The 22,938-nt window shown below is 49.5% G+C and overlaps 14 protein-coding genes across 14 annotated transcripts; 7 read left to right on the forward strand and 7 right to left on the reverse strand.

Moving 5' to 3' along the window:
- Positions 1-268: 268 nt before the first annotated feature.
- ACHE_11837A (uncharacterized protein) lies at positions 269-727 on the reverse strand (the record flags this gene model as incomplete). The annotated part of the gene is made up of 2 exons (XM_043276450.1): positions 269-495; positions 571-727. 2 exons carry the CDS (start codon positions 725-727, stop codon positions 269-271), a joined length of 384 nt encoding a protein of 127 aa, XP_043132957.1.
- A 292-nt stretch (positions 728-1,019) lies between these two features.
- On the reverse strand, positions 1,020-2,821 carry ACHE_11838A (cytochrome P450; the record flags this gene model as incomplete). The annotated part of the gene is made up of 7 exons (XM_043276451.1): positions 1,020-1,182; positions 1,230-1,393; positions 1,439-1,523; positions 1,572-1,597; positions 1,645-1,959; positions 2,006-2,544; positions 2,590-2,821. 7 exons carry the CDS (start codon positions 2,819-2,821, stop codon positions 1,020-1,022), a joined length of 1,524 nt encoding a protein of 507 aa, XP_043132958.1.
- Positions 2,822-5,445: 2,624 nt separating this feature from the next.
- On the forward strand, positions 5,446-5,857 carry ACHE_11839S (CVNH domain-containing protein; the record flags this gene model as incomplete). The annotated part of the gene is made up of 2 exons (XM_043276452.1): positions 5,446-5,578; positions 5,667-5,857. 2 exons carry the CDS (start codon positions 5,446-5,448, stop codon positions 5,855-5,857), a joined length of 324 nt encoding a protein of 107 aa, XP_043132959.1.
- A 479-nt stretch (positions 5,858-6,336) lies between these two features.
- Positions 6,337-6,638, reverse strand: ACHE_11840A (uncharacterized protein; the record flags this gene model as incomplete). Its single annotated transcript, XM_043276454.1, has 2 exons — positions 6,337-6,440; positions 6,527-6,638. 2 exons carry the CDS (start codon positions 6,636-6,638, stop codon positions 6,337-6,339), a joined length of 216 nt encoding a protein of 71 aa, XP_043132960.1.
- Positions 6,639-7,302: 664 nt separating this feature from the next.
- ACHE_11841S (CVNH domain-containing protein) lies at positions 7,303-7,687 on the forward strand (the record flags this gene model as incomplete). The annotated part of the gene is made up of 2 exons (XM_043276455.1): positions 7,303-7,435; positions 7,500-7,687. 2 exons carry the CDS (start codon positions 7,303-7,305, stop codon positions 7,685-7,687), a joined length of 321 nt encoding a protein of 106 aa, XP_043132961.1.
- Positions 7,688-8,189: 502 nt separating this feature from the next.
- On the forward strand, positions 8,190-8,496 carry ACHE_11842S (CVNH domain-containing protein; the record flags this gene model as incomplete). Its single annotated transcript, XM_043276456.1, has 2 exons — positions 8,190-8,238; positions 8,309-8,496. 2 exons carry the CDS (start codon positions 8,190-8,192, stop codon positions 8,494-8,496), a joined length of 237 nt encoding a protein of 78 aa, XP_043132962.1.
- A 626-nt stretch (positions 8,497-9,122) lies between these two features.
- On the forward strand, positions 9,123-9,501 carry ACHE_11843S (CVNH domain-containing protein; the record flags this gene model as incomplete). The annotated part of the gene is made up of 2 exons (XM_043276457.1): positions 9,123-9,255; positions 9,314-9,501. 2 exons carry the CDS (start codon positions 9,123-9,125, stop codon positions 9,499-9,501), a joined length of 321 nt encoding a protein of 106 aa, XP_043132963.1.
- A 291-nt stretch (positions 9,502-9,792) lies between these two features.
- ACHE_11844A (uncharacterized protein) lies at positions 9,793-11,955 on the reverse strand (the record flags this gene model as incomplete). Its single annotated transcript, XM_043276458.1, has 1 exon — positions 9,793-11,955. The coding sequence occupies one exon, from the start codon at positions 11,953-11,955 to the stop codon at positions 9,793-9,795; it is 2,163 nt and encodes a 720-aa protein (XP_043132964.1).
- Positions 11,956-12,776: 821 nt separating this feature from the next.
- On the forward strand, positions 12,777-15,032 carry abp2 (putative ARS binding protein Abp2; the record flags this gene model as incomplete). Its single annotated transcript, XM_043276459.1, has 2 exons — positions 12,777-13,424; positions 13,476-15,032. 2 exons carry the CDS (start codon positions 12,777-12,779, stop codon positions 15,030-15,032), a joined length of 2,205 nt encoding a protein of 734 aa, XP_043132965.1.
- A 168-nt stretch (positions 15,033-15,200) lies between these two features.
- On the reverse strand, positions 15,201-15,779 carry ACHE_11846A (uncharacterized protein; the record flags this gene model as incomplete). The annotated part of the gene is made up of 3 exons (XM_043276460.1): positions 15,201-15,522; positions 15,595-15,647; positions 15,708-15,779. The coding sequence occupies 3 exons, from the start codon at positions 15,777-15,779 to the stop codon at positions 15,201-15,203; spliced, it is 447 nt and encodes a 148-aa protein (XP_043132966.1).
- A 545-nt stretch (positions 15,780-16,324) lies between these two features.
- Positions 16,325-17,006, reverse strand: ACHE_11847A (uncharacterized protein; the record flags this gene model as incomplete). Its single annotated transcript, XM_043276461.1, has 3 exons — positions 16,325-16,371; positions 16,443-16,857; positions 16,926-17,006. The coding sequence occupies 3 exons, from the start codon at positions 17,004-17,006 to the stop codon at positions 16,325-16,327; spliced, it is 543 nt and encodes a 180-aa protein (XP_043132967.1).
- A 396-nt stretch (positions 17,007-17,402) lies between these two features.
- ACHE_11848A (uncharacterized protein) lies at positions 17,403-18,169 on the reverse strand (the record flags this gene model as incomplete). The annotated part of the gene is made up of 2 exons (XM_043276462.1): positions 17,403-18,032; positions 18,080-18,169. 2 exons carry the CDS (start codon positions 18,167-18,169, stop codon positions 17,403-17,405), a joined length of 720 nt encoding a protein of 239 aa, XP_043132968.1.
- Positions 18,170-20,284: 2,115 nt separating this feature from the next.
- Positions 20,285-21,484, forward strand: ACHE_11849S (uncharacterized protein; the record flags this gene model as incomplete). The annotated part of the gene is made up of 2 exons (XM_043276463.1): positions 20,285-20,982; positions 21,031-21,484. 2 exons carry the CDS (start codon positions 20,285-20,287, stop codon positions 21,482-21,484), a joined length of 1,152 nt encoding a protein of 383 aa, XP_043132969.1.
- Positions 21,485-21,934: 450 nt separating this feature from the next.
- Positions 21,935-22,836, forward strand: ACHE_11850S (uncharacterized protein; the record flags this gene model as incomplete). The annotated part of the gene is made up of 4 exons (XM_043276465.1): positions 21,935-21,981; positions 22,030-22,417; positions 22,471-22,629; positions 22,681-22,836. 4 exons carry the CDS (start codon positions 21,935-21,937, stop codon positions 22,834-22,836), a joined length of 750 nt encoding a protein of 249 aa, XP_043132970.1.
- Positions 22,837-22,938: the final 102 nt, after the last annotated feature.

The raw sequence follows: 22,938 nt of genomic DNA on the forward strand, positions 1-22,938 counted from the left end.
GGTGTGGTAGAGAGGATCAATGTCAGAGAAGAGAGGAATGGGAATGGTAGATGGTGCATGAATATGGCGGAGAAGAAAATGAAAGGGGTGTATTATTCACTCTTGGTGTTATCTGCATTGGAATACACAATGAATAATTGAGCTTTGTCCGGTAGCAACACATGTCTCAATACAAAACAATGACCCTATCCGTTATTCTGACTAGTAGAAGACTAAACAAAATCCGTCTGTGGACACCAATTCCTAACCATAGCCCCGATGGCGCATTCTAACCACTCTCCTCAGTCTCCATAGTCTCCTCCTCATCCTCCTCCGTCTTAGCCTTCTTGGCCGGCCTCTTCTTCACTCCACCGATCTTTCCCTTAGAGCCCGCCTTACCGTTCTTCTTCCGCTTCGCAGGAGTCACCGGCGCAGAAGAACTGACAGCCTTAGAGGCATCCTTCACCTGCTTCTTGAGACGATTGATGCGAATTGTCACGGCGACTTTGGTGCATTCTAAAGTGAACGGGTGCATTAGTTGGTTTGCTTGGATTTGGAGGCTGAGGGTAAGCTCCGGTTATGAGAGCGTACCGGGTCCCATGTATTTCGCAATGGCGTCGTAGTCGAGTTTCGCGTTGGTGGTGTGTAGGATCGCGGCGAGGAGCTGGACTTTGTTGTTAGATATTTGGGTATTTGGGATTTTATGCAGCAGGGATCGTGGGGCTTGCCTTTGCGTCGGCTTGATCATTCCAAGTCATAGGCATGTTGGTGTTTGAAGTGATATGCGTGAGTAGTGTGGAGGTATATGATGTGAACTGGAGTAGGTACGGGGACGAAAAGTCAGGTTAAGGAAGTAGTTGTAGAGAGCGTGTTGAGGAGCAGAAAAACAGTAGAAGGAAAGGAGGAGAGAGACTGGAGGAAGTCCTATTGCATTCACTTAGTCTGCGTTATATTGAGCTGAATGAATCTTTATATACAGCCATGTCTCAACACGATACCCACAATAATAACACTTTATTCCTTATTCTGTCACTGTCTGACTATCCCGCTCTCTCAAAGACAAACTGAGCATACTTTTCAGGGTGGTATCCTGAAAAATAATCATCCAACATAAGCTCTTCCGAGCTCTTTTTCGTCGTCTTCAAGTCATCGAATTGGCGAAACACCCGGCCAAGTGTGACGTATAGTTCGCAGTATGCAAGCCTACACAGTTAGCTATTCGCATAGCAGTGCGAGAGGTCAAAACATACGGCATTCCAACACACTGTCTAGATCCCTTTCCGAAAGCGAACAGGTATTTCTCCAAGGCCTTGCAGACTTCCGGATCAACCCAGCGGTTTGGGTCGAACTTGGTGGAGTTTGGGAAGATTTCTTCGTTGTGGTGCACCACCCATGAGCTCATGCTAACGACGGTCTGCTGTTGTTAGTAGTGTTTATCCAAAACGGAAGCACGACGTACTCCTTCTGGTACTGTGTATCCGTTGAATTGTGCACCGCCTTTGGGAACAACTCGTGGAAGTCGACCGGGGACACCAAATGAGAGTCTAGAATGTCAGCTGAGCTCTTTCACTTACGTGTCAGGCCAAAAATACCGTAGCGCTTCCTTGATAACGCCCGTCTAAGTTATCGTTAACATTGCTCGCTGGTCGGGATTTATATACCCACCAAATAAGGTAACTTCTCAAGCGATGTGAAATCTATATTGGCATCTGGCTCAGGAAACGACTCCGTCAACTCGGTCATTAACCGTTGGTGAATCTCCTGGTTGATCACAGCATTATAAGTCGCAATCGTAAGCGCGTTGCCAGTGGTATCTGCAGCAGCGCCAAGAACAATGTATGCCTCGTCCGCAAGATAATCCACTGACGGGACGTAGCCTTCCACCCCATCAAGCTGAAGAAGGTGGTGAAATATAGTCCGCTTCGACTTCTCTCCCTTATCCACCGCATCCTTTACGCGGAGGACCTGGTTGCGAGCATTCTATATCCATTAGCTATATCCTGCAACAAAAGCATAGATGGCACACCTGTCGATGCTGTAGCATTTTACGCCAGGGCTTCTTGAACAGCACACTCAGCCATCTAGGCACCCGCAAAGCAACATAACGAACGATTGGAAAGGTCTGAAAGAACAACGTCGCCGGACCAAAACCACGGATTACATCGAAGAATTCTTTTCCAAAGTCCGGGGCATCCAGCAACTTATACGACTCGTCGAACGCATAGTCGGTGATGACATCCACAGACACTGCCCGAAAGGCATAATGAAGATCAAGATGTCCTGAGGTCTCAAAGGCCGACTGCATGCGCGAGACCACTTTTTTGGCTGCGTCTTGTACCACCTCTTCCAGCGACAGGACCTTTCTGCGTGAGAAGAATGGGTTTATGGCTGATCGTTTGATCCGGTGGGCTTCGGGGCTTTCTGTGGCTAATGATGCTTTCTCTGAACCAACGGCGCGATAGAAGTCGCCATGTTTGCCATATCTTGAGCCGATGCTGTAGATCTTGTCTAGGTTGTTTGGGTCGCTTAGATGGACTTCGTTTTGGGCGATGCGAACGACGGGACCTGACTGTGTCAGTATTGCAGAATGATTTTGTATGGTTGTCATACCATATTGCTCATGCAATTTTTGTATTTGCAAGTAGAACCGTCCACCGCGAGCGTTATACCAGTAGCAGTAGAGAGAAGTCGCTCCCGCTAAGCGAGGCCCCGGTATATGAGCCAGCGGATGGAAGAAAATGCGATACACGACGACACCAATAACATTGACAGCAGCACAGAACAACACGCTGGTAAACAGTTGTGAGATCTCGGAGGTGTAAATCCAGCTAGAAATAGACATGGCGTCTTCGCAGGTTCATGAAATGCCGCTCCTCATCATCAAGAGGGGCAGTCCTGATAGAAATAAGTCCGGCAATTTTCAACCGTGAGCTTACCTAGATGACATCCCGGTTGATGTGACACGGCGTTGCATGTTTTATGGCACATGGCCCGTATTAATTGCATTTGGAGTTAATTCTATTGGATCGAGGTTAGAATAGTCGAGACGTACTTTGTATAAGCGGGTAGGACTTGCCATTTACTCTTCATTTGCAGATCAGATCGGCTACGGGAGCTTTGACAGTATACGAACTATTAAGGCATTGCAAAGCCGAGCATGAAACCAATAAGGAAGAACAGTATATTTGCATGCCGAGATATTACAAGAGAGATAGATGGTCGCCAGACGACTTCATCATTAACCTCTGTCGACATTTCTTTTCTTGATGTTTGTAACCTTGCCAAAACCCTCGGTAAAATGGTCACATAGTTTCGCACCGAGCTGAGTTACATAACCACTTTTGTCAATGAGCCATGTAATTCGAGGCGAGTTTTGCTGTCAGGCTGGAGACACGAAATCTATCCTCGGAAGGAGGGCATGTTCATCATGACTGGGCCGTCCGGAGTGCATATATAAACGTGAGCTGTCCAGCCAAGAGTCAAAACGGTTTTCATCTCACCTTAGTGCTCGGAACGTCCGTCTGACAAACGACAGCGTCCTTGTGAGCTGCCCCGCGGGAAACGATGGCTATTATGGACGGGAACATGAGAATGATTTAAACACCATCCTTGAAAACGACAATGGTATGAAACCGCTCCGTGAAAGGTACTGTGCAGCCTGGGAAACTAAGGGTGTATATAGGAAGCTTCTAATGGGCAGTCATGATTCCAGCAACTTGGGAACAACAATAATAAATTTGAGTTCATACGATTGGTATGTCAAGATGTGTGTTATGTTGGCTCCGCTGGATGACAGCTAACGGCTCAGGACCATGGTAGATGATGATGATGATGACTCCGAGGTATTGTGTGTACTTTATGATTAGCGAAATAGATACTTGCTAGTGTGGATAAAGCCGTGCAGGTCCACTTTATGTACATAGCACAAGCCAATGCATATTAAGGAAGTTGAAAATGTCCTTTTTCACTCTGGGAATGTGGGATGTCGGTAACCCACCGAGTTCGATATCCGATTAACTGCCACTAGTCCTTACAGATTTCGACTGATACGTGCAGTAGCTTACCCCGTACCTTGCAGGTCTGGTGTGCTATATTGGACATCAGTACATACGATCTATGTATTAGCGATCACGGCCATGTGCGATATTCACCATCTCCAAGATATGCATGTATGTTCGGAGTACTTGCAGTCGTGATGTGGCTGGATGAGCTGGGTGACTGAAATACATACCCATTATTTGCGAGTGAAGAAGTCCTGTATGACTCAAAAGGCTATCTCGTTAGAAGGAGAGGAAGTGCATTCAGACAGCTAAGTTCGACATAGCAAGATCCGCGGTATTGAGAGTTCCGGCTTCCTAAGCAGCATATACTTCGCACTTGTAGCTACGTTGTGGTGAACACCCCTTCTTCCTGAAGAAGACGGTACCACTTGCTCTACATCCATTCGCCCACCTAGAAAATGGGTATCTCAAAGGCCAGCTTGATGTATGGCCCCACGCAGCTAAGGTCCAGAGTGCTCATAACGGACGATTGGATGCCGTCCGGCTGGTGACGAAAATAATCACATTTTCTCCTCGCAAACTTAATAAGCTTACTTCTGTCCGTTGCATCAATGTCGAGGAAGACCATGTCCTCGTTGCTCAACTCGCAGATGCAGACGGCAATGTCGGCGGAGATTCGTTTGACCTTAACACCGGGATCGGAAACAACAACGATATGCGTCTTTACAGAAAACAGATTCCAGACTCGTGCTCAAGTATATACTACAGAATTCCGAATGGGGAACCACAAACCTCAGGGAGATCGCCAAGGGAATTGACCTGAGGATGATGACACTCCTATTCTTTCAGCAGAGCTTGAGACTGAGGATGGTAGCTGACTTGAGGCTACTATTAACCTGGCTGAGCATAATGCGAGCATTGGTGGTGAATCCGTACTGTTCAATGTATGTTTCAACATACGATGTCCGTAGGATGACGAGTAATGAGCCACGGTAAATGTATACTCTGTATATCAACGGACATCCCATGATCGGAAATCACGGAAATATAGTGGATCCAACAGACCTGACACGGTTCCCCATAGACAAGGCGTTCTCGTGCAATGCAATCATGGTGCATAAAGACCCACTGCCAAGCGCTGCAGGTCACCTCCATAAGTAAAGCCTCTTCCATTTTATGCAGTTGCCTGGCAAGGCTGAGTCCCTGATTGCCCTGGCAGATTTGAAGGAATATGCCGAGATACCCACTGGCTTGGACGGGCGAATAAACAGCAGCCAAGCGGTGGGCGGCTGTTGAGGTGGTCGTCAGGAAGGAGGGGAAATGCATATGGCGCTGACAGCTGGCTGAGGCCTGGAAGACATATAAAGTAGTGATTTTGCCCAGCTGGTAAATGACAGACAGAACATCAGTCAATCAATTCGACTATACCACAACGCATTATCTTCCCACAGAAACACACTTCACCATGAGCTTCCACCTTACCGCTGAGGAAATTGTCATTGAAGACAACCACATCCTCAAAGCCCAGCTCCGGAACGAAGACGGTGATCTTGTCGAAGCGACTCTCGACCTGAATGAACACCTTGGGAACAATGACGGTATGCATCTTCAAAGTACTCTGTACCAGAAGAACAGAACTGCAGTGGCACTCTGACGCTAACGACCTCTCTTCTGCTTCATGAATAGGCGCTTTCGAGTGGGACGGCGAGAACTTCAGCGAGAGTGCTCAGAACGTCGAGTTTTCCATCGAGGGCGATGGTGAGGTCCCTGTTCTTCGGGCGTCGCTGCATAGGGTAGAAGAAGATGAATGGGTTGATGCTGATATCAACCTCTCTGAGCGTGTTGTGAATGACAATGGTCAATTCGTGTACCAGTAGATGGGTATTTATATATGGTGGACCACTGATCTTTCAACAAGCTTTCTCTTTCTTTCTCTGCCTTCTTTGGGACTATTCCATATCCGTACTGTACTCTGTATTGCCTTTGCTTCTGATTGTTTGACTGCCTGTCTCCGGTAAGCGAAATCAATGACAATCACAGAGTATGCTAACAAGCGCGTTCTCATAGACATAGACCTAGTACGCCTTACTGTGATTCCGCATATAAAATCTCACGACCAACCGCGGATCATCACCATAGGCAGTTCTCTGGGCCACGGAGTAGCTTCAACTCAGATTCAATGGCTCCTCCCATTGTGACTGCGATGGCTGGCGGAGACCGGATTGGGTTTCCCCTACGACGACCTGATATACATACACACTCTGCGTCGATGAGCAATGAGTAGAGACCAAGTGACACTGTGCAGCTGAAAAGATCTACTCTGAGGAGAGGCATTATGCCATGGGAAACGATGGGGTTAGCTGAGGTCCGGTGTGAGCGTCCTTGAACAGACGGACAGGACGCTGTCTGGATGAGAGAACAATAACGATATGGGTGCCTCTATCTTACACTGAACATGCTCTGGGAAGCTTAGTATTTGCTCATCCAGGACGTTTCGGATGAGGCGGTTCTTATTATTCCGAGACCGCTGAGGCTGTGAAGCTTACCTTTGGCGGCGACGGCGCTCCTATTCTTTGGGCCAAGCTCAAGGACGTTGGTGGCGAGCTGCGCGATGCTAGCGTCAACCTGGAGGAGCGTCTTCAGAATATCAATGGGCATTTCGTGCTTTGATCGTTGCGGATGTCGCAACAATTGGGGGAGTTATCGTGCTGTATTCTAGCTATCAATACCAGCACCGTCCAACTACTTTATCCGTTTCCGCCTCCTCAATCATGTATACCTTGAGGGATAGCAGCTGACAGTCGACGGGCCCACCATGGCATATTGCATGATAACTGGCGAAGATCACGGAATGCAAAGGAAGTCAGCGGATTAACACTCCCCAAGTTACCTACTGCACGGGTAAGGCGTTTCTCGTACAGTTACCGCCATAATGCAGGAGGGATGCGACATCTGCCCCTCCCTCCGAGGCCCACTCCGTAAAATGGCCGCCAAGCGCTGCAGGTCACCGCTATAAGCAACACCGCCATACAGACCCCCATGTATGCCGCCGGGATTCAGCCTCGTCAGGCAGATGAATTGAATCCCTGATTGTCCGAGTGGGTTTCGTTTCAAATCGGGGACAAATAATCAAAGGCCATGTGGTACTCGGCGGTTGTTCTATTGAGAATGGTCGATAATTGAAGGAGGGGAAGTTCCACATGGCGGTAAAGGAGGACATATATAAAGGTTGACAGTCTGCTGGGAAAAGGACAGAGAGGCATCATCGATCAATTAACTCTTTCAATCTTACCATACACACCCTTCTCCAAAATATTTCACAATGAGCTTCCACCTTACCGGCCAACAAATCCGTGTCGAGGACAACCACATCCTCGTCGCTTCTCTTCAGAACGAGGATGGCGAGTGGATCGATTCTTCTATCGACCTGGATCAGTTTGTTGGAAATGACAACGGTATGCTACAGCAGACTGTGTAGTCAGTGAGGACATGGAAGCTGATACTTTACCCGTGCTATAGGTAACTTCCAGTGGGACGGCCAGGGCTTCAGCCAGACCGCGTCGAACGTTCACTTCGCCATTGAGGGCGATGCGGATGTCCCTGTTCTTCGCGGAGACTTGAAGGATCTCGAGGGCAACTGGAATTCCCGTGACCTTAACCTCTCCGAGCGGGTTGAGAACGTCAACGGTCAATTCCAATTCCAGTAAAGTACGTTTTGATATACATGATATGTCGGGTCGAAGGATGACAGCTAACGGGCGGGCCGCCGCGCAGCGTACCGGATTTCGGGAATAACATGTACGGAGTACTATGTACAGAGTATGATATGGACTGGCTCTGGATACCAGTTTAGCTATGATTGAATATAACCTTATGATGAAGATCTGTCCTTCCGAACACATTTTCCCTTCTAAATACAGTAATACCCCTCCAAGGCCCACTGTACTCCATAGTAGCCGCCAAGCGCCTATCTCCGTTACGGCTGAACTGAATGCCTCAACAAACCCACTCGCATGGGCAAATCACGGGAAGACAAATATGTATGTACATATAATCCCGGTAAAAGGGGTGTCCTATTATATGGCGGCAACAGAGAACATACGAGGCCGGCCTGGTCAATAGTCAATCCTATGAGCTTCCATCTTACCGCCGAGGGCATTAAAAGACGATAACATCCTATACGGCCTACTTCGCAACGAAAACGGCGAGATGCGCGAATCCGACATTGACCTAGACGAAATCATCGGAAGCGAGAACGGTATGCTAAGATACTAATTATATTCACCACTGATGAATAGGAAGCTAACAGTCCGTTTCATGTCATATAGGCCAATTCGAATGGGACAGTGTTAACTTCAGCGAAACCGCCGCGGATGCCGAGTTTACCATTGAGGGCGGTGGTGAGGTTTTTGTCCTCCGGGCTTCGCTGCAGGATAAGCAAAGAGAGTGGGCAACTTCTGATATCAAATTTGCTGAGCGTGTCCTCGATGTAAATGGCGGATATCGCTTTTTGTAATGGTAGTTAGATGTGATGGCTAGGATGCATACCAGTTTTGATGAACCCAACTTTGTGAGTTCCGTACAAATTCCCGATTCGAAAGGACGGACCATTGAGGCCTGAGGGCAGCGGCAACAACTCCATTCTCCGGAATGAGTTGCAGGCGAGTGGCACTATAGTGCACTATATGCAATGGTTGGCTTGGGTGGATTAGAAATGTGAGAGCTTACGAATGGGCACTGGGGTTTGGTTATACCATCCGGGGTACATGTTTGGTTATGATGGTTGAATATGTGAATAAGAACCACAAATTCCTCCCTCGAAGAAGTTACCCTGTACGCATGTAAGCTATAGAAAAGAGGCAAACACCATGACGCTATACAGGAAAACATGTCACCACTCCCACGTGGTACTGGCAGCTGCTCTGTTGAAAATACTCCATGAAGCACGGAGTATATGTATAGCACCAGTACCCCCCGAAAGAGTGCAAGTTACATGGCGGTACGAGACAGATGAAGCTAGTCGAGGGCCAAATTGTCTATATTAGGGTAGATAGAACACCGGCTTGCTTAAGGAATCCATCACTCAATAAATCCCACTTTATTATTCTTTGTTTCAACAGATACTATCTCTTCGAAATCACCATGAGCTTCCACCTTACCGCCGAGAGCCTCCGGCTTGAGGAGAAGCATATCCTCGTTGCTCAGCTTCGCAATGCGGACGGTGAGCTTGTTGACTCGTCCATCGATTTGAACACTATCATCGGAAATGTTGACGGTATGCTTCCCTTGCCCCTCCCAACTTCCACGAAAGAACTAGAAACTAACAATGGCAGGCCACTTGGAATGGGGTGGTCAGAACTTCAGCGAGAGCGCTCAAGAGGTCCAGTTCGGCATCGAGTCCGAAAACGAGGTTCCTATTCTTCGGGCTTTGCTGAAGAAGACTGATGAGGAGTGGGCTGCTGCGGATGTTAACCTGTCTGAGCGTATTGTGAATGAGAATGGGGCTTTTGTGTTTGTTTAGTGGTATTACCTGTGTGGTCACACATGTTGGTATACATGGCTTCTAGGCACCTGATTAGCTTGATTGAATAAAGTCTTATTACGGGGTTCTCATCATTCTGAATACAAGTTGAGATTTATTATCGTAGTATGTAACATTACCGAATATCAAAGTAAACATGGCAGTCCCGAACCCAGCCTTGCCGAACCAAACAAACTCCTTCCATGGAAGCGCCGTAGATCGCCATTAGTTGAGTTAATCATAGAAATGGAAAAGTAAACGGAAAAAAAAAATGAAATGGTGTGTAAAATATCACCAAGCATACCCCCCTTCGGCAACATCCCAATCGTCCCCATCCCAATCCTCGTCCCCACTAGCCTCTTCGTCGAGAAAGTCCCCTTCGCTGAACTGCGTTTCTGTCGGACGTTGATTGTCAATCCGGACCATGACAACGTCGCACATGCCCTGCACCTGCATTCCGCGATGCCCTTGATCGCTGAACCCCTCCGCTGCAGTGCGACTTGAAGATGGACTTCCTTCAACGTCATCATCATCATCATCATCATCATCATCGTCTTCGAGTTCCATAATTTTGCGCTGCGCGAGACGGGCGCTTTGACGCTTTGACGGTGTCGAAGGGCCGCTATTCGGTGTATCAGAGTGGGGGGTAGCAGTATCTTCTGCAGCGCCTTCAATCAGCTCGGAAGGTGGCGGGGAACGTCGAAGAGTTCGCTGATTGGGGTCCGGAGGGACACTGCGTCGTAGGAACACATGTTCAAGTCGCCCGATCCATTTCTCTCGAAATGTTGCACGGTCGCGCCAGCCGATTTTCAAGATTGCACTGATGACGAGCCGTCGCAGGTCTGGTAGCTCTGGCGCGGTATTGATTAAGGATGTGAAGAAGACCTCCGCAGCTGCGTCGTCCCATTTACGGAGCTGGATCAACTCAATGTCTTGCAGGGTAGATGGCCATGTTGGGACTTCCGAGGAGCGAATGAGTTCTGGAAAGTGAGGTTCCACGTCATGATAGCTGGACCAGTCGTGGATCGAAATGTCCATTTTGAACTTCTCAAGATTCTTACAGAAGGTGGCCAGTCCCACGATGAATGACATGCTCAGGTGACGGTTGTGACTCAAATTGAGTTCACGAAGATGCTGACCGTGAGAGGTGAGGAATGCGCTAAAGTTTGCCGTTGTTACTTCGTCACAATTGTTGAGAGTCAAGGATGTGAGCGTCTCCGGAAGGTTGGGCAGTAGATGCTCATTCACAATCGAACATTCCAGGAATACCAATCGACGCAGTTCTGGCAATTCCCTGAGGGCCGTCGCCAGAACGACTTCCCGTTCGTTGGAGAGGTACCCGTCACCCTCCTCATCCCACTCCTCTGACGCAACATGCAACAGTCGTAGCTCCTCTAAGCCCTGAAATGCAGGCTGCAAATGCTTTGTCAGGGCATAAGGGGCCAACTCCGGCGTCTCCATGAACCGACTGTTCCAATCCCAACTGCGAAGTCGAATCGAGCTGTAGGCAATCGATTCAAAGAGGCCCTCCGGGTAACCCCATTTCGAGCGTGCGCGTTGCCATGGAGGAATGCCCACGACGTAGTCCTCTGCGTGGTACAGTCGCATCTTCTTCACTTGAGGCGTCTTTTCAATCAACCTGGGCAATTCAAAGTATCCCAAGGTCGGTCCGCTTTTGTATAAGAGTAAGGCTTCTACGTCAACATGGAGTTCCTTGATTTTGTTGATGTAATTAGTGGAAAGGGAGTCCTGGGGCTGAGACAGTAGGCTAAGCAGGCCATGGCACTTGGCAGGCGGTATCAATGGCGGGGAATAGTAGAGAGCTGCCAATGCGGGCTCACTAAAAGCATGGCATAGTAGAGCTACGTGGACAAGCCATTGCGCAGAGCCCTTTCTAGTGCCGCTCCTCTCATCGACCAGTGGATGCGATGCATAGAAGAATATATCGAACAGTATGTGATACGGCAAGTGCTGCCACGGAGGTATGACGCCTGAAGTGAGCAGAGGTGTCTCATCCACTTCGACCTTCTTCCGCTTGCTCCGGGGTCTGCCCAATTCCAACCGCGAATTGTTCATAGGGCGCTTGGAACGGCTGGTCTGAGAACGTGTCTTGACCGTCCGATTGCGACGAGGTCGAGCGGCGGTGCCATTGCTGCTGGTCGGGGCGGGCAATCGATGAGTCGAGACGTCAGGCACTTCACCTATACCATCATCACTTGCAGTTCCTTCGAAATTTTCATCCGATGACTCCTCCCGGTATGACGGTGGTATACGGTTCGAACTGCGGGGCCGCAACGATAGCGATAAGCGACGCAACTCTCCTTCGTCGGAATCCCCATCGCGATCGTCATTGTGCACATCATCCGAGCTGCTGTCTTCATGATACGACTGGACTTTCAATCGACTGGAGCGAAGCGGACGTGAAGGATGGGACGAGCGCCTGGAGGTTGCCATGACAAATGTCCGCCGTAGCGAGTACAATTAGAAAGGGAGCGAGACAGTCAATCGAACATGGTCAGCAATGTCCGTTGAGGAAGGACTTATAGCAAGAACCAGAGGGGATCAGAGTGAATGTCAAAAAGAGTTAGATACACTTGACTGGAAGGGGAAGACAGTGAGTGAGAAAGAAGATGGGACGATGAGGTCAACTTCACTGTCGGGTTTATCGATAAGGCCGAGGTGTGACTGCCCTATTCAGCCTAGCCTCTCAGGCAGACGCATTGCCTAGTATGGTTAGTCTTACACGTGATAGCTCAGCTAATTCAGGCACTGATTCCCCGCCCTGAGGCATCAACGCCAGTCCCAATCAGGAAACGCGGGGATTTCATCCCAAAATAGCAACGTCCAGCGGTCGATCAGCCAATCAACAGCGTGGATTCAAGCGCCGGCCATCCTGCAGCCTCTGGCCTCAGCACACGACCGCCATGTCCAGATCCTCTCCTTCTCCTTCTTTTTCTTCCTCTTCCTCTCTCTCTCTCTCGCCAGTATCGCTGGTGATGTGAGCAGAGTCGGTGCTATATTACTGGATTCGCGATTGTGTGTTTGTTGATGCATTCCCCGATTGAGCTGGCCCCTATTTACTGGTCTTTTTGCGCCATATACAAAGGGACTTGACCGTGTCTCATTGCGCCGGCTGTTCCGGAGGTCTCCTTTTTGTGCATATATTGGTCGCATTTTGTTTGTGGTGGCTTATCCGAGCGCGCGCGTTATATCAGGCTCGATTCTTTGATCATCCCGCGTGCCTGAGGGCTTGTTGTGTCGGTCTGTTTCCGGCAATGGAGGGCTCATTTCCCGGCGCGATGAATCAACCAGATCGAGGGGAATTGGGGGGAAATCCGATTGTTGTTCAGCAGTACGCGAGATATCCGCCAACGATGGAGCCTGCGCTGCCCAGCGCCTCGTCCATTGATAGCTCTCGCAGTCGAGTGGCTGCCTCTAAATCACCGTCACTTCAGCATAAAGAGACACCACGCAGTCTACAGGCGTCCCCGACAGTCCAGCGATCGATTATTCATCGGCCACCATCAGTGCGGTCAGGGCCGTCAATGTCCCCTCCAGTGTTTGATTCAATGCGCCAGAAACAGTCGACAGAGTCAATGGACCAAGCGGAGTCCCGGACGTTGCCTTCACGAGATATCACAGATCAGAACATTGACGATGCATATGTGGCGTTTATTTTTTACTGCAATCCAAACGTTCCCAGTTCCGTGGATACATTTGAGCTACGGAAGACATTTCGATCGCCTCCTCGCAGTGATGGGAAGAGTTTCAGCATCTTCAGCTTGTGGGAGCTGATTCAAAAGTTCGATGCCAAGGAAGTGAAAACGTGGATCCAATTGGCCATCGAACTGGGTGTTGAGCCTCCATCTGCCGAGAAGAAACAGAGCACGCAGAAGGTGCAGCAATATGCTGTTCGACTCAAGGTTGGTGTTTCTATCTAGCATTTTCTGTTGTGACTTGACTAACTATTAAAGCGCTGGATGAGAGCAATGCATGTTGATGCTTTCTTCGAGTTCTGCCTCGGCCATCCCCATCCTTACTACACACAGCGTCCCGCCGTCAATGCATCGGTCAGCGACAGTCGTGACGGCGTTCCTTTGGAGGAAGATCTTGCTCTACGGGCACTTGTCCCACAATGGAAGCCAAAGCGAGGCAGGAAGAGAGCAGAGGATAAAGAAGACGACGACAAGCCAGCTAAACGGCCTCAATTGGACACTTCTGTTGGAATTCTACATGGTGGCTCTTTTCAGCCACATTCTGCTGCCTTTCCCCAGAGTGCAATTCCTTTTAGCGCTTTTCCAGATGAAGTGGAGTCCCACGATCCGTGGATGACAGCGACGTCTGCATTTCCGGCAGATGCACCAAACGCTCAGCAGGGACAGGATATAAGGTGGCGCGCGCTTGAGCGCGATGCGTCTCCCGCCAATTACCCACAATCAGCCATTATTCCTCGCGGGCATCATCCATCAGACGTATTCCTCGCTGCTGAACCGCGGTCAGCAATCACCCCGCCCCCTGGGGACAAATCACGGTCTCGCAGACGCCATGGGCCTGCCGTGTCATCCGCTTGGCCTAGCAGCAACGGTTCGTCCACCGGGAAAGCTCGAGGCCGGCCACCAAACCGTGGCACTGTTTCGGGACCATTTTCTTCGTTCCCTGTGAATCCGGCGCGTGATGAGTCATCTCATGGAGAGAATTCCACTCGACCGGCCTCTGCTGTGGGACTGGACCAAAATTCATTTGGTCAATTTCAATCACCTGCCCCTTTCCAGCAAGGTGGTAAGCCTGGCAAACTTCAACTACAAGTTCCGCAGAATACAGGCGCACCCGTCCGTTTGGCAACACCACCTACAGTCATGGTTAATGGAACCGAACCGTCAAAGGCCGAGCCTGTGCCTGAAGCCTCGGGTGCACAGTCATCTGATCCCAAACCCAATAACCTGTATGAGAAACTTGTATGGGTATTAGCGGATGAAATTCAGCGTGCAGACACGAACAACAGGAGTTTCTCGTTAAGGCCGGGTGAGGCACGCAGTCTAGCACAGGGTGTTATCAAGAAAATCACATCTTCATTACCAAACTTGTCCGGAGCGGCTTCGACGCGCTTGGTCGCCTTTCATCTCGGATTCGGATCACTCGCCGGTTACCAGGGGCCGATTTCCGGGTCTACGGTGGTGCACGCACAGTCAGCGGCTACATTCCTTGGAGCAAACCTACCACCCGGGTTTATATACTCAGTCGAACGTGAATACAGCTACGGCCCTGGCGTTGTAACAAAGGTCAGCTATGGCGGGCTGCGGATTGAAGATGAGAAACCGGATACCGCATCGCGAATTGAGGAACCCGATAACATCGACGACCTGGACGGTCTAAGTGACAAAGACTTCGAAGTTGACGGTCCTGAGAACGGCGTCTCAGACGCTACATGGAAACAGCGGTACATGCGTCTTCGTGCGCAGATGCAGAAGAAAGACAAATCCTTGTCGCAGTATAAGCGCAAGATTATGGAGTCTGTCATGGCGGAGATTTAGCCTTTGAGCCTTTTTTGGTGGATATAGCATTTGCTTGTACATATGGGTTGTTTTGTTTATTTTACAGTTGGCCTTCAGATACCCCTATCGCGTTTGGAATTAAAACATATTCATAATGGATACAATAACCTCATCAATCAATCCTTCGAACAAACTTAGCCAAAGAGATTACTCAGAATCCTCAGCCTCGCCATTGATCTTCTCCTCCGCATCTTCGTCCTCCTTGACAATATCAAGACCAGCCTTCTTCAATACCTTCTCCGCGCTCTCAACAGCCCTATCCTTCTTTCCTCTCTTCGATGCCTTAGCCTTGCCATTACTCTCCGTCTCTGTCTCGGAGTCAGTGGTGGTCTTGCGTTTGTGATTCATCTTCGGTTTCTTGGGAGTGGTGTTCGTGCTACCGGTAGGGGTAGAGGTGGAAGTGGTGGTGTTTATGCCTCCGCCGGTGTTAATTCCGTGGGCTTTCATGAGTCTGGAGTATCGTTTGACGCTGTGCTTTATCAGCCTCATTCTCTGTAGACAACCGTTGGAAGAAAACCCAAAGCAGGAGAGATGGACATACGCCGCTCCACGAGAAACGATGGAGCATTCTTTGGCGACCTCCGTGTAGTCAATCTGCGTATTCACCATTAGTACACCATGTTGACCGCTCCAGTGCTAGTGAAAGGGAGCTACCTTTCCGTTGTTGGAGTGACGGATGCAGCTTATGAGGAACTGGAATTGGTCGTCATTGGAGATGCGGGACATTTTGCGTTGCTGTGTGAGATTATAGAGTAGGCAGATTAGGGGTAGAAAGTATTTTCTGGGTAGTAACGGTAGAGGGGATGGCTAGAAGTCTGGCTGGAGTAGAAAGAATGGTAGGAGCAGAGTTTGGGCGCTATGTTGTGTTGTCGATTCACTGGGTTGTTGATATACGACAAGGACTTTTTATTCACTTGAACAAGGGATGGGCAAAAAGGGCTTTATTGAAGCCATATGTAGCGGGAATTGAACGTCTCTGGAAGAAAAATTAAGCATTACGCATATGGAAAACCACGCATCAAATACAAAGCATATCAACCCAGTAGCAAGACATCCTCCTCTAGAAGAAATGAAAAGACACCTATTCGCAGAAACATATTCAGTCACTCAGTCAGTCATACATACTCATAGCCAGCGCCAGGAAAAAGCATACTCAAACCTGCAACTTGAAAACCAACTTTAACCCAGACCTCATATTCTCTCCGTTCAGCAACGTCCGTTGTTCCGACCTCGCCCTTCCAATCGTCTGCGCTGCGATACGGAAAATCCGTCTACTCGGCGTTTCCAGCAGCCTCCTGTCCGTTCTTGTCATCTCCGCCTGCTTTTTACGCCTCTTAGATGGTGTTGGGAAACGTGGAAAATGGACTGCGCGAAAGGTAGTGGTTTTACCTAGACCGTGGACGTGACCGTTGGTTGTACCTTCGCTATCAGTGACTGTAGTGGTAGCGGTAGAGGCGGGCTTGCGACCGCGACGAGTGGTTTTCTTAAAGACGTCGTCGTTGTTCTCCTCATTGCTGTTATTATTGTTGTTATCATCTTCACGCTTACGCTTGTTGATAACTTCGACAGCGATATCACCCTTGGGGATGGGAACAACTTTCTTTACACGAGGACGGCCTCTCTTAGATGGTGGAACTGGGGCTGGAGCTGGGGCTCCCGGTGTCTCGCCAGCAACGGTTTTGCCAGTGACCGTTTTACCCTCGAAGTTGGCGAAGCCATAGCGGTTTCGTAGGCTGCGTAGACGGTTGCCAGCGGAGAAGACGTTGCTGTAGCCCAGAGTTTTGGCGACTTTGTTGAGGTTGATCTGTAGTCATATATCAGTTAGCATTTGGTTGTGTGCTTGGAGACATGAGCTGGGAGAGGAAAGAATACCAGTCTGTCTTCTTCGAGGCTCTTGAGACATTCGATGATGAATTGGGTGTCGTTGGTGGAAATTTCGTCAGCGGAGGACATGTTTCTGAGAGAGCTGGTTTTCGTGTTTGAAAAAGTGAGGATGGACTTGGAGGGCGCGAGTGGGTGTGTTTGTTGTGGTTACAGCAGAGTGGGAATGGTGCAGTGCGCAGGAATAGAAAAGGCAACGAGGGAATTGAAAATGTATTCGAATGGAGTACGAAGAAGACAGAGGGAAAGGAGGGAGAAAAAACAGCATCGAAGTTAGAGAGGAAAGTGGGATTAGTGAAAGGCTGGGGGCATTCACAGCCAGACAGAAGTAGTGGAGTGGATGACCTGAGCAGAAATGACCGATTCGAATGACAGATTCTAAATAACAGTAACCCAATACAATCCAACATGCACATTTTATCATCCAAATACAAAAAAAATATCAAATAATCGCCGATTCCCTCGTAGCTACTTCTCCTGCCCTCCCTCCAACTTGACCGGCTCATTCGACTCTCCATCCTCCCCTTCATCCTTCACTGTCCACACAGAAGACGCGCTCGATGGCATTTCAAATCCTATCGAAATTGGCGAAGAAAATGGTGATATTTTCGTAGACATAGACAGATCCGTTGGAGCAACAGTCATTGGCGAATATGGGGTGTATGTGCTGTATGGAGAATATGCGTAGGATGGGTACTGCGATGCCGATGAATAAAACTGCTGCTGCGGACGAAACGCCTGCAACGGCCTCGTATACAGCATAGACGGCACAGAAGCATCCTCCAACGTTGGGATCCTCTGTAGATACGGTTCCGCCTCTGTCTTGATATACGGACTCTGACCCGGATCGTACGCCGTCTCCGTCCCGGTTTCCATCTCTTGCTTGACTGGCGGCGCAGGTGGGGGCGAAACCACTCCTATCTCCAAGCCAGGCTTGCTGACTCCCTTATTGCTACTGGTTTTGGTGGTCTTCTTCGGTTTCGAGGCGCGCGGTGTCGACGTGATGCCTTCCATTTGCTGCTTGAAGCGGGAGAAGCGCATTCGGGCGGCGTGGCCGTTGGAGATTTCGAGCTGTGAGGCTACTAAGTTCCAGTCAATCTGGCTTGTTAGTTTCTGTTCTTGAGCTCGCGAGAGTGTGCTCCTACCGATTTGAGATCCAGCTGCTTGATGATGGTGTATAAGAATTTGGCCGTTGGGCCGTCGGTTGGCATGGCTTTACTCCGACGAACGGACATTGTGTAGGAGAGAAGCGAAAATAAATAGATCCAAGTGGAGAGGTATAGAGATAGAGAGGAGAGAAGAGAGAATAATGCTTGTGCTGGAATGAGAATCTGAGATGGTGAAATGCACTCAGGAAGTGGAAGGTTGTATATATATTTATGTTGCTATCAGAACAGTTGTCACTGTATCTACCACACCGCAGCACCTAAACAAAGAATAAAGCTAAATAATTAGAGAATGTAATATGCAGTCTTCCATCTGTGTGTTCTTCCTAAAAACAGAACCCGTGTTGGATGCATGGATTCCTGCAGCAACAATGCCGAACGGCCTTTCAGTCCTTTCCTTACCATCTTCTCTCTCTCCATACTCTTCTGTGATTGAGGTGCTCCTATGACTGTCATCATTGTATGGTCAAAAGATTCTTTTGAGCCTTTTAACAGACTGAAACAGAACTACTTCTGTTTTCCTGCTTTGTCATGTGCATCTCCATGCCCTGGTTCATCCATAGGAACCAGAGAAAGGCAATGAGGTAAAGAGGCATTGTTCTATTCTGCGTCTTGTATAGCTGAGACCATCGTATGTCTCCATCATTGTCTACTTTTCTCCCGGAAAAACTACTCCATATCTCAAAGGCTACTGTTCCGACAATCCATCCCCGGAGTATCTACCTTCTAGGTAGAATCTATCTTAAAGCTTGATGTATTATAGCTAGCTGGATTCTGTACTACGACTTCTGTATGATCCTCGATACGAATTGAACAACCCAAGACGAGATCGAAGCGATCCAGACCCCGACCGTGTCTGACGAAGCTGCATCAGCTTACAACGCCATGAAATCAGTATACGAGTGCCAGAACAAGACATGCAAAGATACGCCCGGTTGCTTGTCTGTCAAAAGCAATTTCGTCGCTACTTGCGTTTTATGGGGGTTTGCGAGTACGCTACGAGGATGCAGTCGAAATCAGTTGAGCCATTGTCAAGCTACCTGCATTCTTATCCACCTGAAGCCTCTCTTGGTATATATTAGGCGGTCGCATAGTCGGGGGAAATATGGTGACGGGAATAGGCTGCTGTGTTGACGGTCGTTGATGCTGCTGCATGCTCCAGAGACCAGCTGGTTCTTTTTCTTCCTTGCGATCGAGTAGTTGTACGAGAATTACAGGACTAAAGTCTGATAAATGCTAGAATCGCGTATTCTTCCTAGCCAGATGAGTCTCCGTAAGTATCGTAGGAGCCCTCTACTCGCGTTGGGTGCCCTGGAGCTCGCTTGCTTGATATGGTCGCAGACCTGTCTCTTCCTGTCAGAACTGCCAGCGATGCTAAATCCTCGAATACTTGTAGGATAGATTCTTTATTCTTGTACTGAGTGCATGTGCTCACAAAGAAGAATCTAGGGCTGTGTAGACGGAGGCAGTTTATCCGAGGCCGGTGATAAAATGCATGCAGACCACCTCTTTCTCTTTCGGCTCTTTACACTCCGGATTCAAAGATATTGGACATAAAAGCACAGAAGGAGATTTTATTCGACACCTCCTAGGGGTCTATTATAATAAAGCTATAAGGTACGTCTATCTACGATGTTTCCTACTGCCATACTGACGACACCAGACTGTCTACCTCTCCGGCTGAATCCTATATAGCAAGCTCAACTCGAGCTTCATTTTCCGTATTTTCCGCCATGCTAATTTCGGGCACTCTATGCTTACTGACTATAATCATTCACCTCGAAAAGCCCCTTTTTGCCGGTCGATGCGAATAAACCGGCTCCGACAAAGGCTCGACAAAGGCTCAGAGGATGATTGGGCTTCATGTGCTGAGAGACCCGCGTGCAAGCCATTTTTCAGGTCTTGTGAGACTGGGGCGGGTCTTCATTCACCATGAACTGGCCAGAAAGAGTAAAACAGGGTAAAATGAGCAGGGGTGGTGCCATTTGCATGCTAGTCAGGCTCGGCACTGGACCCTATAAAAACAAACTCCTCATCTGGCGTTCTTCTCCCTTTCATTCTCCTCATCTATCTTTCTTCTTTTTGACCTCCTTGTCTGCTTTCATTTGAGTGTGAACGTTCTCTCTTTTCACATCTCCTTCATTCTTAGCTTAAGTCTTCTTGTGTCAGTTCCCTTTACTGATCATGACTGCACACAACTTGTCCTCGGGCCTTGGTGTCAATGGTATGCCGTCGGACACCTACATCGACACCTCCGCGGCCGACGCGTTCAACGAGTACGTCCATTCGGAGAATCTCCCGGCGAGCTACGACTCCATGATGAATGGCATCAATGGCGTCAACATGGAGTCTCCGTTCGTCGACTCTGTGCTGGCTACTATGCACCTGGCTGGCGCCCAGTTCCCCATGGCTCCTCCTCCTTTGCCCCAACAGTTTGTTCAGGGTCAGAACGTGTTGGACGCTGTTGAACCGTTCGTTCCTCAGGAACAGCCCCAGGCTAACGGTGACTCTGTGAGCAACGCAGCGACTGTTGACGGAGCTAGCTCTGTTCATGGCCCTCTCACGCCGGTTGATGACTCTGCCACCAACGACAGCGTGTCTCATGGTAGCGAAGACTCCCAGGATGCCAACTACGAGGCCATGGTACAGCTTGCTGCTGGAGGCACTCGCCGTGCCGAAGACAGAGAGTCTCGTGGTGGTGAGCAAGCTGCCACCCAGCGCGAGCGCAGAACCATCTCCTGGACTCCTGAAACCCGCTTCGAACTTCTGCTCCAGGTTGCCTACGAGCGCCGCCATGAGAGTGTCTCCGAAGGAGCGTGGCACCGCATTGCTGATGGCTCTCGTGGCGGATTGTGGAAGGGCGCATCTTGGAACGGTGTGCGGTAAGTCTCTCATGCCCTTCACTTCCAACTGATACTAATCGGAGGCAGTCTCGAGTTCTCTCGCCTCATGTCCGAACGCTTCGGTGACTACGCTTCCGCCGATAACGCCCGCGCGCGCCGTGCTCAACTCGACGCCGTTGCCCTCGCCCAGCGCGATGGCCAGCCGTCCACCGTGATCCCGGAACTCGTTCACCCTCTGCTAACCGATGCGGACTTTGAGCCGGCCCCGCGCCGCCGTCGTGCAGCTGCCGAACCTGCTGAGGGTGATGACCAGGGTACTGAGAATCGTGGCCGTGGTCGTGCTCGCACCTCGTCTGCCCCGAGGACCACTCGTGGGCGTGGTCGTGGCCGTGCTGCCCGTACTCCACGCACTCCACGCACTCGGCGCACTCGGGCTAACCGTGCCACCCCGACTGGTGATACTGATGTGGAGAATATTGAGATGCCCGACGCTGACATTAGCAACGCTGAGAGCCCTGTCGCTACCGCTGAGGCTGCTTGATTCTGGTAAGTACGGCCTGCCTCCTTCTCGCACAGATCAAGCTAATGCGCTCGCAGCGGCTGTCATATTACGGGGCTTACGACTTCACTATCTAGCGGGCTATTTCTTCTCCAACGACTTGGGAACCCTTCGATATCGATTCAGGATCTGGATTAGGATTTGCATCTCCACTGGTAAACGGCCAACCGCAAAGACCAAAAAAAGCCTTGAATATTCAAAAACAGGATAAAGTAATAGGATATGACGGATGTCGACAATATGGAATACTGTACTTAATAAGATAGTCTAATATCTAATATGGTTCCCTCAATTCTGTCTATAAAATCGACGTCGTCGTGGGGATGACTAATCCGCCCCTCATTGACTTCATCGATGGAGTATTTCTCTTGATTTTCATACTGCATTGGCTGTTGCGTATCAGTTGTCAGAATAACTGTAGAATATCTCAAAATGTCTCTCGTCGCAGTAGGAGCTTGCTACGTCGACACCATCCTGACGTGAGTCGATCACGTTCATCTCCACGGCAAAACAACTAACATCCCCAGAACACCCTACTACCCCAGCGAAGATGAAAAGCTACGAGCGTCAAGCATCTCCAGACGACGCGGGGGGAACTGTCCCAACACTCTTGAAGTTCTACAACAGCTCACAACAAGAACTACAGATGCTTCACTGAACCTCGTGGCCATCCTCCCGGCAAAGTCCTCCGTGGCATCGCAGCAGATCCAGAGTGCATTTGAGCCGGGTGTGAGGCTGGATCGGTGTATCTACAGGGAGAAATTCAGTGAGCCCGCGTCGAGTTATATTATCAAGAGTTCTGGGACGGGGAGTAGGACAATCGTTAATTATAATGAGTTGCCGGAGATCAGTGTTGATGAGTTGAAGGGGTCTATTGATGCGGTTGGAGCGAAAACTACTTGGTTTCATTTTGAGGTACGTGCTCTTTCGCCCCAGTGTCGTGGATGGAAGTGATATTAACGACTCAGGGCCGGATACCCGATGTTGTTCTGGCTGGTATCAAACACATTCGACAGCGGTTCCCGTCGGTGCGGGTCAGTGTTGAGGTTGAGAAGCCTCAGCGGCCGGGGCTACAGGAGTTGGCTGTCGAAGCTGATGTGGTCTTCTACTCGAAGAGTTGGGCTCTAGTTAGTACCCCAATTCTCTTTGATGGCTTAATGACTCGCTAACGACTACAGGGAAACGGCTACAAGTCGGCTGAGGAGTGTCTCCGGGAGCAAGCTAAGTTGACCCATAAAGCGTACGCTCGAGACCAGCCAACATTATACAACAAGCTAATTCTCCAGGTCTCTTCTTTGCTGCACATGGGGCCAAGACGGTGCCGTCGTTCTTGAAACCGAATCCGCCATTTTAATCCATAATCTGGCTTATTCTGCACCTGACTTCGAAGTCGTTGAGTAAGCCCACTCCTCATTCTGCTCCCAGTTTAATCCCGC

The sequence above is a fragment of the Aspergillus chevalieri genome, chromosome 1 (assembly GCF_016861735.1).
Source record: "Aspergillus chevalieri M1 DNA, chromosome 1, nearly complete sequence".
NCBI classification, from domain to species: domain Eukaryota; kingdom Fungi; phylum Ascomycota; class Eurotiomycetes; order Eurotiales; family Aspergillaceae; genus Aspergillus; species Aspergillus chevalieri.